The 19,128-nt window shown below is 36.7% G+C and overlaps 1 protein-coding gene across 1 annotated transcript; it reads left to right on the top strand.

Moving 5' to 3' along the window:
* The first annotated feature begins 4,422 nt into the window (after window positions 1-4,422).
* SKP1 (S-phase kinase associated protein 1) lies at window positions 4,423-17,468 on the top strand. Its single transcript, XM_044661914.1, has 6 exons — window positions 4,423-4,592; window positions 8,253-8,349; window positions 11,053-11,126; window positions 14,180-14,323; window positions 14,682-14,822; window positions 16,691-17,468. Exons 2-6 carry the CDS (start codon window positions 8,253-8,255, stop codon window positions 16,724-16,726), a joined length of 492 nt encoding a protein of 163 aa, XP_044517849.1. The 5' UTR covers window positions 4,423-4,592; the 3' UTR covers window positions 16,727-17,468.
* Window positions 17,469-19,128: the final 1,660 nt, after the last annotated feature.

Genomic DNA, 19,128 nt, shown 5'->3' with positions numbered 1-19,128 from the left:
AAGGTGGGAGGTGGGGCAGATTTTAGGAGGAAAGAGTTCTGTATTGCATATATTTAGCTTAGGATATCTGTGGGCCATCCAGTTTGAGAGATTGGAGGTTATCAGAGAGATTAGAGCAGGATCTCAGAATCACCAACATGGAGATGATAATTAAATCCATGGGTTTTATAGAGGAAGAAAAGAAGAGAGCTCAGGGCAAGAACTTGTGTGATACCTATAGTTAGAGGGTGTGACCTGGATGGATATCCAGCAAAGGAACAAAGAGATAGGTAAAGGTATTATCAGGAGACTGTGGTGTCCTGAAAACCTAGAGAGAAGAGACTATTAAGAAGAGAATGATCAAAAGTGTCAAAGATTGCACAGAAGTCAAGAAGAATGAGGATTGAGAAAAGTCCCCTGGATTTGGCAATTAAACATTGGTAAATTTAGAGAAAATGGTTTCAGTGGAATGATAAGGTCAGAAGCCAAATTAAAGGGTTTAAAAAGTGTGGGAGGAGAGAAAGTGAAGACATCTATGGCATTTGGCCATCTCAAGGAGTTTATCCACAAAGGGTTGGAAGGATCGAGTGTTTTTTTTTGAAGATGAAGGAGATGTGATATGTTTGTAGGCATAAGGTAGGAGATAGTAGACAATGAAGGCATATGATAGAATGGAGATGACAGCGGGAGCAGTCTTTGGAGACTGATGGAATGGAATAGGACCACTTGTTCAAGCTGAGGAAATTGCCTTGGTCAGGAGGAAGGTGAGACCAGGGTTAAGGAGATTGTGGCAGAAGGCATCTGAGTGATGTGAGATAAGGAAGAGGAGGAAGAGGAAGCTCATTTTGGGCATTTTAACAAGACAAATGGAATGTTTGCTGGATTATTCCAATGCCAAAATGAAAATGCAACACCTACATGTAATGCCAGATCACAAAATAAGGAATAATCATTCCCACTCTCTCTGAGTTTGGTGTTCTCACTCCAACCTTGCTCTCACACTAGCAGGTCTAAGTTTCCAGAGATAAGGTATCTAGGGATAATCCTGTTGAGTGGAAATAAAATACTATCAATATTGCTATATTAAAGCAAAACAAATGATAAAATAGATCATAAGATACTTGTATAAATCCAGATCTCAAGCATAAACCCAGCTGTGAGCATGGGCACTTTGCCTAACATGGTGTTCACTGTGGGTATAACACGTGTATCATGTAGGTGTGTGGGGGGGGGGAAGCCAGTTTAATTGTCTTTAAAAGTAGCATGTGCTAACTGTTTTCTCTTTTTCTGCCATCTTTTCCATGATCCTAGCTGCTGCCCCAGTGTGGACACACTTTGATAAGTGCTATGAACTGAACTGCTGTGAAGAAGAGATTTGTTCTCCCTCTGCTCTCCCTCTTTTTTTGCTTGGCTTCAAGAAATGGGCCCCGGGCTGTATTTCTATTCTCTGTTATTTGACCTTAATTTCAAATTCCTGAAGGTGATACCCACAGCTTGGGGGTTCTAGCCATTATGATATTGGAGCCAGGATTGTGGTACAGCAGCAGCCATCTTAACTTAGAAATCCTGAGAAACTTTGGGACTTGAGCCCCAGGGTAGTTTGGACTTGGAATTGGGCACTATAGAAAAGGAGTTAAGCTTGAACCTAACCCTTTCCCCTCCCCAAGAACTGAGATGGCATGGGGAGGAAGAGGAATTATGCTTCCCACATGTTGGGGGCAGTGTTTGTATATCTATGATTATCTTTGGAAGTAAATATTCCTCTTTGTAAAAGCTCCCTGATGTTACAACACCAATGTTCCACCTTCCACCAATGCATGAAATAGGTGACTTGGCTCTGAGCTCTATAGTTATTCACTTACCTAGATGCTACATTATCCAATCAAAACAGAGCTCACATCAATATAATTTCAAGGCCACTGATTGAGTACACTAGAACACCACTGTTATGAAGATAGTGAGAGAAGACAAAGTGAAGGCATCTACTATAGACAGCCTTTTCTTTTTCTTTTTTTTAATTAATAATTTTACTAAAAGAAACTTTTTCCAGTAATGTTTTATTTTTCCCCCAATTACATGTTAAAATTTTTTTTGGCATGTTTCCTAACATTTTATGCTTTAAATTTTCTCTTCTCCTTCCCCTTTTCCCTCCCTTAGATGGTAAACAATTTGATTTTAGTTATATATGTGCTATCGTACAAAACATTTCTACATTCATCATGTGGAAGAAGATATTTTTTTAATCCATAAATAAAATAAGGTGAAAAATGGAATGCTTCCATCTGCATTCAGACTCTATCAGTTCTTTGTCTAGAGGTGGAGAACATTTTTCATCATGAGTCCCTTGGGAGTGACTTGGATCTGTAGACAGCTTTTTCAAGGATTTTGGCTACAATGGACAGAAGAGAGATGTAGGACAAGGATCAAATGAGGATTTTTTTTCAGGATAGGAGAGACATGGACAGTAGGAAATGAGCCAGTGAAGAAGAGATTGAAGACTTTATTCACTTTTTTTTTTGCATTTTAAATTTTATTTTTTAGAAAAATTTTCCATAGTTACATAATTCATGTTCTTACTTTCATCCCTTTCCCCCCTTTCCCCCCTCCCCATAGCCAACTCGAATTTCCACTGGTTTTAACATGTGTCATAGATCAAGACCTATTTCCATATTATTGACAGTTGCATTGGGGTAGTTGTTTGGAGTCTACATCCCCAATCATGTCCGCATCAACACACGTGTTCAAGCAGTTGTTTTTCTTCTGTTTCCACTCCTGTCCCAAAAGTTGGGCTCTTTGGGTTCATCATAGACTGTTTTGCACTCTATTCACTTTTAAGGGAAGTAGGGATTCTAAAAGGCAAAGTTTATTCTTGATCTGGAAAGCCTGTGTAAAGTTACATAAATGGGAGACGAAAGGGTCAGTCGTGGGTGAGGAATTAGCAAGGCTAATTTCAATAGACAAGTTGTATGCATGTAGAGGAATAATGTTAAAATAAGCCTAGAAAGATAGGTTGAAACTAGGTTGTAAAGGACCTAATTGCAAAACAGAAGTGTTCCTATGTGATAATTAGCTAAAGTAATAGGGAGCTTAGAGTTTATTAAACAGGGCGAGTGTCATGGTTATTTATCTGTGCTTTAAAAAATCACTTTGGCAACTATGGAAGGCAAATTGGAGAGGAAAGAGATTTGAGGCACAACTATCCACTAGACTAGACAGTCAAGGAGCCTCAACTCTTTTTAAAGACAGTCAAGCCTCAACTAAAAGGGTTTACTGGATGGAGTATTGAAGGGGGGCAGAGTGGAAGTGATATTGTGGAAATGGAATTGACAAAACTTGGTATCTGATTGGATATGTATGATAAGGGAAGAGTTAGAAGTTGTCGATAAATAACTAAGGTGCTGAGAACCTGGCAGAATAAAGGATGGTGACACTCCAACAAAACAAGCTGACCAGAAGCATGGCCATGCCCTCCAAAGAAAAAGTGTAGCCCAGAAAAGCTTTGCAGGGGAAAGGAACGAATCCTTAAAGGTAAAGAATCCAAACTCCCTCATTTTACAGATGAGGAAACTTAAGCCCAGAGACTTGTTCAGTCACAATTGGGCAGAATAAAAATTTGAACTCAAGCATTCTAATCCTCAAACCAGTATTGTATAAATTTAAACTCCAGCCATAAAGTTCTAAATCCATTGCACCTTCCTTCCTCTAAAAAGATCCATTTCAGATATCATGAAGCTGTGATGTCTAGCGGGCAATTTTGGTAAATAGTATCTCAGGAAAGAAATGGGGCTGGATATGTAACGGGGGTCTGGCAAAGAAATGGAAGCTGATGAGGTCACCGAGTGAGAAAATAGAAAAGGGAGCAAGAATATTGTTTTCCTCCCAGTCAAATGAGGATAATGTTTTCAGGATTACTAGGATTGTTTTCAAGGAGCATATTGTAAAATAAAGGTTTCCTGTACAAAAAAGTGAAGTGTAAGTGTAAACTGTGGGTTGTTTAAAAATTTATTTTTTTCCATCTATCTCACAACAAATTAAATTCCTTAAAATACAACGACCTGCAACTCCGTCTTTCCCTGGGTCAACTCACGGGGTCTAAAACAATTACTAATTATTCAAATATAAACAGGAGCTGGCAGTCAACAACAAATAGGTACACCACATGCTCTATGAACTTCCAAAGCTCTAGAGCATTCCGCTGAAGACAGCCTCTGCCTGAAGGACCCTTCCCTCAGGTTCAGGAGTTTCAACAGACTAGCCTCCCTCCGCTCCACTCTCAGGAAGAGTGGAGATGAATAAAGCTCCTCCCCAAAGGTGTTAGAAGGGAGGAGGAGGCTAGACAAGGTCCCTTCCCCTCTCAGTTGGTGCTTGTTTGTTCCTCTGTCAGGCAATGTCCTCGGACATCCCAGTTTGTTCTGTGACGTCACCAGACCCAGGGGCCTTGGCACTACTCCGTCCGCCCTTATAAAGGCCGCCACCACTGGAGCTGCCTCCGTAGTGATCTTGGTGCTCCGCGTTGCCTTGGGGCCTTTCCTCCCTTGTCGCCTGCCCCTCTGCCCACCCGGCCTTCTCGGCTTCGCCAGCTTGTCCGCCGGGGTCCCCAGGGATCCGGAACCGTAAGTAGCCTCCGTGCTGGGGAACGCAGGGTGGAGGAGGAGCCGCGGGGCGGCGGCCCAGTCGCTCTGTGGCGGCGGCCTAGGCCTTGCCCGCTCCCCTCGGAGCTTGGCGACCCCCCCATTCCTGGCCAGCCCTTCTAGCGTTTCTGGCACCTAGAGTAGGCGGAGGCCCGACCCTGTCTCTCTTCTCTTGCTCCAGGCCGCTCGAGTCCCTACGTTATCGTCACACGACACAGGCCCTCCCGCTTCCAGGCGCCTTTGCCTCGGTCTACCTGCCTGCTGCCTGGGTGCTCTGCGGCCCGCTGCCAACTCATGGCACCCTCCCGGGTCCTCATGGGCTGTCTCTGTCCCTACCCGCTCCCATGGGAGCCTGAGATAGTTCTCGGCTTCCCTCAGCGTGAGACCCCCCCCCCCCCTCCGTTCCCCTAGGGTGCGTCCACACCTCCCTCCTAGTCTCGGAGCTCGAGCTAGTTTTCTTCCTTCCTATGATAGGGCACCTACTATATGCACCCTTTTCCAAATATCTATCTCTTTTTCTCCTCTCAACCGCATCTTAAGCTAATTATTATTACCCTGTTATCTCCGTGCCCCTCCTGTGAGTAGTCAGAGATGGGTAATGCAGGCCAGTCCTCGTAAGAGAAGGGAAGAGTGTAGAGGGTAAGGGGAGAAGAACCGTCATTTCTATTTTATTTAAGCTCTAGACTTCACCTGCTTTGGGAGAAGGCTTAGTTTTTTTCCTCACGTAAAAATAGTCACGTCATGGGGTAAGAGCACACTGGATTTTGAAAACATTTCTGCATTTTGCTTGTTTTTGCTGCAAAAACTAAGCAAACAATATGACTGCGCTATCAAGAGCTGCTTGCAAGCTCTTAAGTGGTTGGTTGCATGGGCAGTGAAGAGAGTTTTTCTTAGGCGGATTGTAGCTTCTGGACTTCAGCTTTGGATCACCTGGTTATTTAGCGTGGGCACAATGAGGCAATAATTGCAAGATAGCCGTGGAGGGGTGGGGTGGATTGTTGGCATTGCTTGTTCTAGGCAGCATAGCTTTTGCCAAGTTTAGTTGATGGAACATGGACCTCCCTCAAAGCAAAGTGTGTGTGTGGGGGGAACGAGTTCTGCAGTGCACCTAAACTGATTAAGCATTTAAAAAATATTATGCTTTCATGATATTTCGGATGATAAAATGCTATTGAAGGCGTGGTAGAGAAGCAGGTGGGAAATATTTCTTGTGAAACTTAAATGAAGATATTTGTAAAAACAAAAAACAATCCACTATCTTGACCACTTCCAGTGGTCAAATTTTTTTCTGCTTTTTAATGAAAAGTTTCGTTAATTTATGAACAGTATTAACCTAAATTTTGCAGAATTGATTTTCTTTTTGCAATTCACATTGGAAATGTTAGAAATTTTAAGACCTGGGCAGCTAGCTAACAAAGTTAGATTTAACACCAGGCCCAAATGGAGAATACCTGGGTTCTTCTATAGTCTCTGACACTTCTAGCTATGTGATCCTGGCAAGTTACTTATCCCTAGTTGCTAACCCTTTCTGCTCTTCTGCCTTAGAATATATACTTGGTATCCATTCTAAGACAGAAAGTAAGGAATTTAAAAAAAAAAGAAATTTTAAGATACAGAAGTCTTATTACATCTTAATAATTGAGTGCTGCATACCCATTTAATCAGGAAAGGAATAAATAAAGTAAACATTTATAGACTTTAGAAACCCAAATATGTGGTGGTTAACATTTGGAGGCAAGCTTTCAAAGCATTCACCTTTATATATAGAGATAGGGTTTTTGTTGGGGAGGAGGATTGTGGTGAGATGTTCTTTCCAGGTCTGATTACAAAATTGCTTTGAATTATAGATTAACATCCCTTCAATGCTATTTAAGAAGATCCCAGAGTAACCAGATATATTTGAAGTTTGTGACCAAGCAAATTTTGCTAATGACTTTTGATCTTGGACAAGATAGTGGGAACTTACATAAACATACTTATAAAATGTCAGGCTTATTGTAGTCCATGGCATCTTGAGCCCAAAAATTCTCAGCCAGGTGTATATGCAGACGAATATTTTAAAGCCTCTAGATTTGTTTCCCTTTTGGGAATACTATTTTTTTTCTCAAATAGCCTTATTTAAGCCAAATAACTTCCTGGGGAATGAATTCTGTGTTATTTGGAAGTTGTGTTAGTATTTGTAAATCTGCTGCAGTGGAATTGGGCTCACTTCCATTGGGCAGGGCTGGTTGCAGTCAATTTGGTACACAACACTCCTTGATATCAGCTTAAGCAAGACAGCTTTTGTAAATTGAATTTGATGTCTTCAAAAATCTACTTTTAAGTCTAGGAATGAAATGTTTTCAAAATGTGCATTTTTTTCTATACAGATATTACATTTATTACTATTTTTCTATTTAAAAAAATTATCACTGCACTAACATTTGGTGTGGAGGGGACTGGATCATCAATTCCTATCTTTCATTTCCAACTCCAACATTCAATTATTGGAGCTTATTTTTCCCCATTTTGAATCAGTGCTATAATTTTTCCCCTGTCAGTTGTTGTAAGTACAGGGTACATTTAAAGTACACATCTTAAATTTCACGGGCCATTTTCACTTAATGTAAAGCTCACAGCTTTTTAAAATAATTTTTTTCTAACCTAAAGATAAAATCTTTTTCAGAGAATGGATCTCAGAGTTGGAATTGGATATGAATCTTGTGTAAAGGGAACTACTGACTTTAATTGAGAGTGGCTTTGGGGAGGGGCCAGGGCTTGTTTTGGTCAGACCTAAAATTAACTATTTTCCTTTGCTCATGAGGAAAGGTTGTAGCTTATTGGGGGTAATATTGGGAAATAAAACAAAATATAGAGTCTCAGTTATATTCATCCATCCATCAGATTTGCACAAACAATTTAAAGTATGTTTGGAGAGAGAGTGAATGTGTGTGTATGTTTGTGTTTCAGTTAGCTATGTTCTTGACTCTTAATTCAGAATAAACTTTTATTTAACTAGATGATTTTGCCCAAGGTCCAAGCCTTCTAGGAAGTGTAATAATAATGACCTAAGCATGAATTCTTATGTTTACATACTAACATTCGATTCTGGGTTGTTTTTTTTTTTTCTTTTGATAACATACTTGTTTTGTGGGTTCCTTAAATAAGGTTACTTTTAAATTCTCAGTGTTTTCAAATGTCCAGGTTTCTCATGTGAAAAAAATGACACCTGCTTGCTACAATTTCTGTATCGTTAATGCCAGCCTGGGATAAAATTTAAACTTCTATAAGCTATCAACCTCATTCTACCCTTAGTTTCATTCAAGTGTGGTACTGCTTTGGGACAGATGTTAGATGAACATATTGTGACTCTCATGTCTGTTCTAAACCTATTTCACTAGCAGGACTCATGGGAAACTTAAAGCTTATCTGGAACTTCTTTCAACAGAAGGAAAAGCTTTCTTCAGGTTGACTTGCAACCTATTTTGCCATGGAAATGGTACCTAATGTGCTTTTGTTGGGCTAGCCTGGGAGCTTAACAGTTGTCTTAAAATGAATTTTGGGCACAAATTCTATTTAATTAGTTATTTAAAATTTTAAAAGTTATGGTAATCCCATGCTCTGTGGAACTTGTCTCACCATGATGAATAACATGTATTTTAGATGCCTTCAATTAAGTTGCAGAGCTCTGATGGAGAGATATTTGAAGTTGATGTTGAAATTGCAAAACAGTCTGTAACTATCAAGACCATGTTGGAAGGTAAGACTTAAATTTAACTTTTCTGTCCAGAAGTTAATGGGAAAAAAAAGCTTTTTGGATAGCAACTTGGAGAATTAATAGAACATGAATTGAAGGTCAGTGGTCAGGGTTCAGATACTGTGTCTGTCAGTAGTTGGACAAGTCACTTTTCACTGAATTTGTTTCCCTGTTTATAAAAAACAGATAACATATTTGTAGGACATAAAAGTATAGTTGGAGAGAGAGTGATGATTTAGGCATATTTTGTGCTATTATAATGTCAGTTTATAGAAGCTTCTATGAAATATCAAGACATGGGAGTTTTGACTTAGAAACATCATAATTTAAAGCATTTGCCAGGTACTCGAGTAAGCAGGGGATAAAAAGACAAAAGTAAAATATATCCCTGACTTTTAGGAGTTTACGATCTTATGATGGAGAAAATATATACAAGAAAGAGTATATAAAAATTAATTTACAAGGTTATGGAAGGAGGATGGGGGGATGGCAGGAAGACCAGTTAAAATCAAGACCAGGTGCTTGAACTGAATTTTAAAGGAAAGTTTGGGATATTAGAGTCAGAGTTGAGAAGTGGGGAAATGTTTAAATGTTTGTCTTTCAAATAGATACATAAAAGCTAAAAGTAATAAAACCTAATTTTTTGGAAGTATATTTTTTGTGTTAAACTTAATTAAGTTGTTTTGAATCCTTGGGAGGATTGATCTAAAAAGTAGCCAGTAAAAATTAAATTCTCCTATAATGACATAGTCAATTTGTCAGTATTATATTTTAAATTGATTAATAGCTTGGGAAGAAAAGTATTTTTAAGCTTCAAGAAATAGCTATCAACCAGTTCTCTGGTGGGACATAAGCATTTATTTTTTTATTAATCCTTTGAATAGATACTTTTCCTTTTCTGTTTTGCCCCCAAGCCCCAGGTCCCTCCACCCCATTGAATCTAGCAACTCCATATAGCTTTTGGTTTACCATACATATATTGATAATTCTTCCTTGTTATAGCAGTTATTTTTACTTTTATTTTTTTCCCCCTTGAGCTCTTGTGAAACCTCATTTTTCCTATTATAATATATCATTATTCTTGTTACTACTTTGCCTCAGACACCTTTAATATGGGCAAAAATAATAGATGAATAAACCCAATTTTGAGTAATATTGTTAATGAAAAATATGACTGCATAATTTTTTGCTGTAGTGTGAAAGTCAACAAATGTTAGTTAAGAAAAGTGAACTTAGTTTGGGTTTTAGGAGATATAAATACAAATACTTTAAAACTCGTTTGCTGCCTAAATGGTTGCTTTGGTAGAAAACAAAGCATGCTTGGTTTCATCTTTGTCATTGCCTGGAACACTTTTAATACAATCTGTTGTATGCTACTCTGGAATGGCTTTTGCCAGTGTAAAAGGATATGTCTTTTTCAAACTTGTTTTTCCTTGGCATCTTATTACTGAAGTGAATGAACCATTTAGTTAGGACTTAACAACAATCAGGTTGTTCTGTTTTCTGTAAGGACAGAATTCTTTAAGGATTAGAGGTGACTTTGTTTTATCTTAGTTTGATATTAATGAATTAGATGGAATTCAGATATTTGAGAATTACCATTCTGTGAAACTAAAGGTTTATTATTTCTTTGGTTAAATTTTTATACTATCACACTGATTATGGGTTTTATGTAACTTAGAAAATGGAATCACTTAGAACAATTAGGAAAATCTTGGCATATGTATTTGGAGTGATCAATTTCATGTCTACAGGGTGTGATAAAAGAGAATATTCAGGTGACTTAAAAAGTACTTGAAATTAAATAGCTTAAAAGAACTATTCTATCACTTGATAAGCTTTTTTACTGTTTGATTTTAAAGTACGAATTTTGGACAATGTGCAGGTCCTTGAGTTTCAGCACAACTAATTCTGGGCAATGTAAGTCCTTGAGTTTAAATACTAGAGGAATGTTATCTTTTATAATTATGAAATTAACTTGCAATCAAAATAAGTGGTTTTGTAACTTTTAAAAACCACAAAAGTTTTACAGGGTAGCTCTTTGTTTGATCACCATGTATTCTCTTTGTTTCCCAATCTAAATCTAAAAAAACTTTGGGGAATTCACTGCATAACCTCATCTTTTTAGGTCTGTAGCTTAGATAAAGATATATCATATCTTTTATCTTGGTATGAACATAAAAGAAATGAAAACTATTTTTAAAAAATGGCTGTGGCATCATATTTTTATTTACTTCTAATTTGGTACCACAATTTCTGGGAACTTGGGGATCTACAGTAACTATAACTTTTAACCAAACTTTTTTTTTAAACCCTTAACTTATGTGTGTTGGCTCCTAGGTGGAAGGAAGGTAATGGGAGTCAAGTGACTTGCCCAGGGTCACACAGCTGGGAAGCGTTTGAGGCTGGACTTGAACCTTCTCTAGGCCTTTGCTAGGCCTGACTCTTAATCCACTGAGCTATCCAGCTGCCTCTTAACCAAACTTTTTTGTGGTCACTTGAGAGAGAACTATTGCCTTTTAAAGAATATCTTGTAGAACATCTTCTAAGATAAAATTTGTCCTTAAGACTATAGATGGTTTTTTTTTAAATGGAAAAATACTCTTGAAACAGATTTTCATTTCTGTTTTGTCAAAAAGAACACAAGTGCTTTGGATGTAAAGGGGAAATATAAGTTTGGAAAATATGAGTTATTTTCTTTTTTAGATCTGGGAATGGATGATGAAGGGGATGATGATCCAGTTCCTCTACCAAATGTTAATGCAGCGATATTAAAAAAGGTAAGGCCCATTATGCCAAATAATGACAAAGTAGTGGTTTCTGTCTGTTTTTGAGTAACTTTGGGCAAATTATTTTACCTCTTGACTACTTTACTTTTTTCATTTGATAAAATGAAGTTTGGACTAGTAATCCTCTAAGCTCTGAAGGGTATGTATTACTTTCTTGAAATTATTTTCTGTTATGTTGCATTTTCTTCTATCTCCTACCCACCAAGAATACTGTAAGCCCTTTGAGTGCAGGAATGGGTTTTGCCTTTATAATCCCCAGTCCTTAAGTTAAAAAAAAAAATCTAGCTTTAAATCTAGGATTTTAAAATCTTAGGAATACTCATTCTGTTAAGCCAGATCACAACCCTTTCTTCTTCCATGAATCTTGTGTAATTCTTGTCAGGTTTTGTCCTGTAAAGAGATTCTGCCCAGTGTATTGGAGGTCTTCTGTTCTTTTATTACCTTGACAATAGTTCTGTATTCTGTCAATAATGTGTTAAATGTTTAAAAATATGAGAGAATTTGCCACACAGGGCAGTATGTTTGTTTATATATGTATATATGTATATATTATTGATTGAATAAAACTTATTTTTAAAAGATTGATTTTGTCAAAGAATAGTCTTTCCCAAAGCCCTTTTGGGAAGTAGTGACTTATTTGTCATATATATGTTTATATATATATCATATATATTTTTAATATATAGATGTGTTGAGTATGTATGCTTAAGTGCTGACACCAGATGACTAGTTTTAGGATCTTTGATAGCAAACTTGTAGAGTTTTGGTTGTTGAATAAAGATCATAAAATAAAAATATAAAGTATAATAGTTAAATGAGAGATCTTTATATTCTGTGGGCTAGCTAGCTTATCCCTACAATCAACAAAATCATTATATTAAGGGCTTACTGTGGGTAAAGAATATGAATATAGTGAATGAAACAGTGTAGGGTAGTTTGAGAAGGAGTAAGTTTTTTGGCCATGATATATAGAGGCCAACTCTAGTGAGCAGTTGAGATCAGGAAGGTTTTTATATAGATGTTGCTTAAGCAATGTCTTGATAAGGATTTTATGGGATGGAGGTAAGGAGCAAGTGGGGGGTACATTGTAGGATATGAGGAATGGCCATTGCAAATGTACAGAATGAAGATGCAATATGTGAGAACCAGAAGGCCAGTTTGGCTGGGTCACAGTGCAGAAAGAAAGGGAAGGAAATATTTAACACTTTTTATGTGCACTATATTATCTTCTTTGATGCTCACAACCACCCTAAGAAGAGGATGTGTGCTAATCCATTTTATAGTTAAGAAAACTTGAGTTTGACCTTAAAGAGTCACACAGCAGCTAGAAGTATGTGAAGCCAAATTTTAATTCCAGTTTTCCTGACTCCAGGTCCAATGCTGTATATCCACTGTGCTACTTGGGGGGGGGGGGATATGTATGTTCAATGGGCCCAGGTTAATATGGAGGATTTTAAAAAGCTTTAGAGTTTATATTAGATCCAGAAAGCTATAGGGACCCCAAATGTTCAGGGAAATTAAGTAATCAGATCCATTCAAGAAGAGGAGATATTTGGGCTCAGGACACTAATTAGGAGAGTATTGTATAATTGTATAATCTAGGCAAGAGAGGACCAGGACCCAAATAGGTAAAATTAGGACCCCGATTAAGTTGATAAGGCTTCATAGGATCTCTTCTCTAAGGAGTTGAACATGATGAGAGATAACTGTAGAGGTGGAAGTAGCAAGCAAAATTTGGAAACTGATTTGGATATGTGGGGCAAAGGGTGATTAAGGAGTTGAAGATAATGTTGAGGAAATAAACCCTGGGAGACTGGAAGATAATGGGGTGTTTTCAAGAAAAATAGAAGAGATATATCTGGGAGGGTTTGGGGAAGATGAATGAATTGTAAAAAAGTTGAGTTTGAAATTTTTCCTGAAACATACATATATGCAAAGATATCCATTAGGGTACAGGACTGAAGATCAGTTCAATGGTTTGGGATCTGTGAGTCTTAGCTGCATGGAACTGATGAAGTCATAGAGAGAGAGGAGGATCCAGGATAGAAATTTGGGAAACATCCAAAGTTAGGAGTTGGGATATGGATGCTTTAAGAGTCAGCAAAGTTGATGAATAGCAATTATATTCCTCAATAGGAGAACTAGAAGAAAGTGAGAATAATGGTGTCATGAAAACCTAGAGAAGGGAGAGAAGAAGGTGGTCATTAGGGTCAAATGTAGCAGATGGATTGAAAAGGAATTGAAGACTTAGAAAAGTTTTATCTGATATAAACAATTATGACTTTGTTTTCAGTTGGGTGATGGACGTTGGAAGTCAGATTGGAAAGAGATGAGGAGTTAAGAGGAAAGGCAGCATAGACAGCTTTTTCTAAGAGTTTGGCCGAGAAAGCTTCATAGCTTGGAGAGGGGGCGGTCTGAGGGTGGTTATTTAGTTTTGAGAGCTGACCAGTTTTGAGGGTCATATTTATATCGTGGCCAAAAAACTGGAGTATAGCTGTTAATTTAAAAAAATATATTGGTGTTAGGAGACTGTTCTGTCAGACTCATATTGAAACCTTTGCAACTTGGTAGAACTTGCCAGATTGTGCAGGTTGCTGATAAGGAGCCTTAATAACAAGCCCACATCATGGTGAGGCATTGGAATATACGGGGCTTTTGGAGAGAGTTTTTCCTTCAAGTTCTTTTAAAACAAAGAAAACTTCACCTTTAAATTGGCATCAACAGAATCCAGTTTTCAATTTCATAAGTATTGTGACAATTATATTTTGTAGGACTTGAGTTTTATTAGGGGATTAAATTAATATTTAAGTAAGTTAAATTAAATTATATTCAGTAGTGAAGTGGGCTTTAATTTACAGGTGGAAAATAATTTATCATGCATTTGAAAGTTGTAGCCTATTCCATTTCATTGATGCCATTGCTCCTTCAACTCTTTGGTTTTTATTTCAGTTGTAGAAAAAGTATCTTTTCAGTCATTAGTGTTAAAATAAGCTCTTAGTTGATAATTATCAGTTGTTATTCAAACTTTTGTTTTTTTAATTTAGGTAATTCAGTGGTGCACCCACCACAAGGATGATCCTCCTCCTCCTGAGGATGATGAAAACAAAGAGAAGCGAACAGATGATATTCCTGTTTGGGACCAGGAATTCCTGAAAGTTGACCAAGGAACCCTTTTTGAACTTATTCTGGTATGTTGGGTATGTGTGGGTCTGTTCTGTGTTAACAGAAAATCAGCATGAGTCAGGATAAGCATTAAACTCATTAACCTCTTTTTGGGTTAAGTTTTGGTTTTCTTTGGGTCAACTCTATAACATTAGATCTCATTTTTAAAGTTCAAGTAAATAAACAGTTTTTTAAAAATGACTTATGTGGATTTAAAAAAATCTTATTGTAATTCCCTTATTCTGTTGTAAAATTTTTCTTTTAAAGTTTCTGTTTATCCCTGAGTGGCTGACATTTCATTGTATAATTAAATTCCAGAAGACAGTATTTTAAATGGTTGTTCGATTATGAGGATTATATTTAAGAAAAAAATATCATTTACAGGCTGCAAACTACTTAGACATTAAAGGTTTGCTTGATGTCACATGCAAGACTGTTGCAAATATGATCAAGGGGAAAACTCCAGAAGAGATTCGCAAAACATTCAATATCAAGAATGACTTTACTGAAGAGGAAGAAGCCCAGGTATTCTATAATCTTTTTTAGTAAAATAATCAAGGATTTTTGAAATAGTCTCAAGAAGCATTAGTTATAGCTATCTTAGCTTATGTGTGTATACATATGACATGTTATCTACCTCATTTTATAACAGACTTCTGGAAAGTTATAAATTGTTATTTATTATAAGGCTCTTCGTTTTAGAATCATAGATTTAGAGCTAGAAGGAATCTTTAGAAGTTATCTGGTATAACCTTAATATTAATCTTACTCTTGCATAAAACTGAGGTGTACAGAGTGATTTGCCTAAGATCACACACTGGGAGTAAGTAGAAGAGAGCAGAATTTAGAATTTCAGCCTAGGTCATTGGATTCCCTTTTTCTACTCTATTATTCTTAATCTGGAGGTGATATTTATATCTGAGTTCAGTTTAATAATTTTTAAAAATACCTATTTTGAAGTAAGTACTATTGTGAATACAGGAGAAATATATGTAGTACTTTGTAAATATTGAAGCAATATAATATAGAAATGTGATCTGCTCTTTGTTAGATTTTAGAGAATTGATTGATTGCTCTTAATATTGTTAGGTTTATTTCGCTTTCCACTTGATGAAATTATTTAAAAACTACTCTCCTAAAAGCATCGAAAAGTTCTCAAACCTTTTGTGTCATGCTATGAACCTCTTCTCAATAGTATTTTAAAGTGCATAAAATAAAATTCATAGGATTAGAAGGGAAACAAATTATAAAGCCATTTTTGGACATGTATGAAAATTTGTTTTTCTTGAGTATGTATATTTGTTATAGGAGCTTTGTTTTTCAGTGGTAGTAGAGAGGGAGAGAAAATAAATGCTTATTAAACAAAAAAAATTTTTAAATCAAGAAAAAATTAATTGATTCCAAATTTAAGAACCCCTGTTCTAGGTGATTATATTATCATCTTTCTTAAATGCAATTTATAGACTAATTTATCCTGGGGGGGGAGCAACCTCAACTATGGTTAGCATGCACATTTTTTTTTCAGACAGGATTTACAAATATTTGATACTTCAGATTGCTAGATTATTCCTTTGAGGATAATGTATATATACAGAAGATAGAATGGATTTTATTAATAATATTGCACATTAAAGGCATGTGACAAAAAACCATAAAGCAGTGAATATTTGAATCATTCCACTTTAATTGTTTGAATTTGTTAATTGAAAGTTAATTGAAAAACTATTAATTTCAAATGCTTGTGCTCTAAAATAATTAGTGAAAAAATTATTGTCCAAAATATCACCTCCTAAGTTTTCAGTGGCTCAATATATGCTTCTTAGATAAACTGTAAAATCTTCAGTCTTGGGGACCTTTCACTATTTGACTTCCATTTAACTTTCCAGCCTTTTTTCTTTTTTTACTCTCCTGTGGCAGGGGAGAAAAGAGTTTTGAGCCAGAAACCAAAGTTTTTAATATCGTGGCCCTGTTAGGTTGCTAAAACCTTATTGCCACTTCTCAGGTTTTCCAACACATAAGATATTTATTTTCTTTTACATTTTATTGAAAATAAATGAGGAGGGTGAAGTTAGATGGGATAGTGTCAGTAATAGAGCCAGGCTCAACTGTCAGTGGATAGAGAGCCAGGCTCAAAGATAGGAGGTCCTGGGTTCAAATGTAGCCTCAGACACTTCCCTGCTGTGTAATTCTGGGCAAGTAACTTAATCTCAGTTGCCTAGCCCTTTCCACTCTTTGGCCTTGGAAACTAATACTTAGTATTGATTTTAAGATGGGAGATAAGGGCTCTAAAAAAAAAAAAAAAAGTAAATAAGAAGCTTCTAAGAAAAGTTGCTGGTAGTTTACATAGCTATTCTTAAACTCTTGTTTCTATAAATGAACATTTTTTATTTTAGGTACGCAAAGAGAACCAGTGGTGTGAAGAAAAGTGAAGTTTTGTGCCTGTTGACACTGTAACACTGTAAGGATCGTTCCAAATAACTAGTTGCACTGCTCTGTTTATAATTGTTAATATTAGACAAATGCAGCAGCAAAATCCGTTGTATTAGCAGGATATCGATCGTTCCCATTGCATGTCTAGTGTTTTTTGAGTCCAGAGTCTAATCCTATGGCTTTTAACCAGTATAATCAAAAGTCTTTTTACTTTGGTCTGAATAAAACTGAAACTGTGTGGGTTCTGTATGGAAAGTGGCACTTTTGGCTTTCCTTTTCTTATTGTAAAGCAGTTTTGTCCAGTTATTGTCCAGTTTTAAACTTTAGTTTTCTTGCTATCTGACTTGCCCTTTAAGGAACGTTGGCATTGTAAATAAAACCACTTGCAAAAGTTTTCCAAAATAGAATTAACAAAGTGTTATCTTTATTCATGAGCTTGAAACAGGCAAAAGACTAATTGAGGTAACTGTTTTGAATGTTTTTTTCCTTCATGGATTTTTTTTTTCTAGTTTCCCGGAGAGAAAAAGTAGAGAACTACTGGTGTAGATTAAGACTAGCCCTGTAACATAGCAAGCAGGCCTCCTTAAACTGGATGTGTCTGTTTTGAATGCTGTCAAACTTCAGTAATTTTTGCTCACTGGAGGCCCAGTTACTAACCAGCAATCAGCTTTTGGTTATTTGGCAGAAATGTGAACTAGATAAGTTGTAAGCTTTTCATAATTAAACAAGACACTTAACCCATATGGTGTGGTCATCCTTTTATAAAATCACTATTCCTATTTTGGGGGAGGGGTGGAATTATTCATTTCACTAACCTGTTTGTAAGTTTATTCAGTGTTTTAGAAATGGATACCCAAAGGAAATGTTTAAAAAAATAATAAGGGGCAATTTAAATTAATTTAAGTTGCCTATTGGTGGGGAATTTTAAAATAGTGGTTCTGTAATCATCTCATATGTAAAAGATTATGGTTAATGGGTTCTGCAAGAAATATATCTCTTCTGAGAAATGAGAGATACAGAAAGCCACCACACGCATGGCTTTCCTTAGCTATTATAGCCTATTTTATAGCCTGTTTTTTTTCCTCTCCCCCCACTTTAATGGAAGCATGGGAAGGAGGAGGAGGGAGGGGTAAGTATATAAGAGGTCTTCTTCATATCAGCTTTGGTGGCACTGACTGACCTATTATACCCTTACTTTCCCCTTGCAAATTGGCTCCCTCTTTTTTCCATATCAAAACCTTTCTTTCCAAAGGTCATTTCCCTTTATCTCCTCACATTTAACCTTGTCTATATCTATGTCTCCCTTCCCTGATATTCTTTGGAATCTTCCTTATGCTCCTCTATTGTTAAGTTTTTTCAGCCATGATCTTTTCTCATGTTTCTCTCATTTCCATGTCAATTGAAACCAGGCTTTTTCTCAAAGATAACACATACCTGAGAAAGAGGTAACATTGTTTATATGCTTCCATCCTTGCCCCCTACTGCAGTCAAGTTACAGCAATCTCTCCTCTTTTGATAACTACAATTCTCTTCTTTTTCTTTTTGACTTAATAAGTAAGGGAAAGGCTAGGCAAAAATTTACTGGTCTGATAAGTCATTTTCCTTTACTTTTTGGATTCATCCCCTAACGTTTTATTTATTATTTTAAAACCTTTCTGTCTTAGAATTGATACTTAGCATTGGTAAGGTTGAGGCAATTGGGGTTAAATAATTTCCCCAGGATCACACAGCTAGGAAGTATCAGCCCAAATTGGAACTCGGGACCTGCTGTCTCCAGCTCTGGCTCTGCTCTCTATCCCACCTCACCACCTGGGTTTAGTTTTCTTCATTCAACCCTTGCACTTTTCCTTGGTGATATTAATATTCATATTGACTTGGAAGGGATTTGACCAAGTTTTTTTTTTCCACATGATATCCTTCAAAATGTTTTTAGATTGTTATTTTGAACTAACTCCCCAAGTCTTCTTGAGGGGTAAACATTCTTCAAATCTTTTCTCAAATGGTTTGATGCTAAGGCGCATCACCATTTTGGATGTGTCTTCTAGACATTTTCCAACTTGTCAGTGTTCTTCTTAAATTGTTGAGCCCATGCCCAGAGTATTATGTTCAGTTTTCTGATCTATCCAGGGGAGACTGTAATCAGGATCAGCACTTTTCACATTTTGGTCACAGTACTTAGTGAGCCTTAAGCTTACAGTCCTTTTTGGACTGTGCCCATGTCTCATTCAGATTGGGCTTGACATTTTAAATACCTAGATCTTTTTTATGTGTACTTTTATCAACTCATGACTCCTTAAAAAAAATTCTTCACAAGTGTAGGATTTAATCATTTCTAGATTTTTTTTTTTAACCCTTAACTTCTGTGTATTGGCTCCTAGGTGGAAGAGTGGTAAGGGGGTGG

The sequence above is a fragment of the Gracilinanus agilis genome, chromosome 2 (genome assembly GCF_016433145.1).
Source record: "Gracilinanus agilis isolate LMUSP501 chromosome 2, AgileGrace, whole genome shotgun sequence".
In the NCBI taxonomy this organism is placed as follows: Eukaryota; Metazoa; Chordata; class Mammalia; order Didelphimorphia; family Didelphidae; genus Gracilinanus; species Gracilinanus agilis.
This window is presented reverse-complemented; position numbering and strand designations above follow the sequence as displayed.

What these genes read in the sequence shown, in the direction of transcription:
- SKP1 (XM_044661914.1), top strand. Translation starts at nt 8,253, where the DNA reads ATGCCTTCAATTAAGTTGCAGAGCTCTGATGGAGAGATATTTGAAGTT. An exon ending in TATCAAGACCATGTTGGAAG is followed by an intron (nt 8,350 to 11,052) that starts GTAAGACTTAAA and finishes TTTCTTTTTTAG; the next exon opens with ATCTGGGAATGGATGATGAA. An exon ending in CTGAAGAGGAAGAAGCCCAG is followed by an intron (nt 14,823 to 16,690) that starts GTATTCTATAAT and finishes TTTTTATTTTAG; the next exon opens with GTACGCAAAGAGAACCAGTG.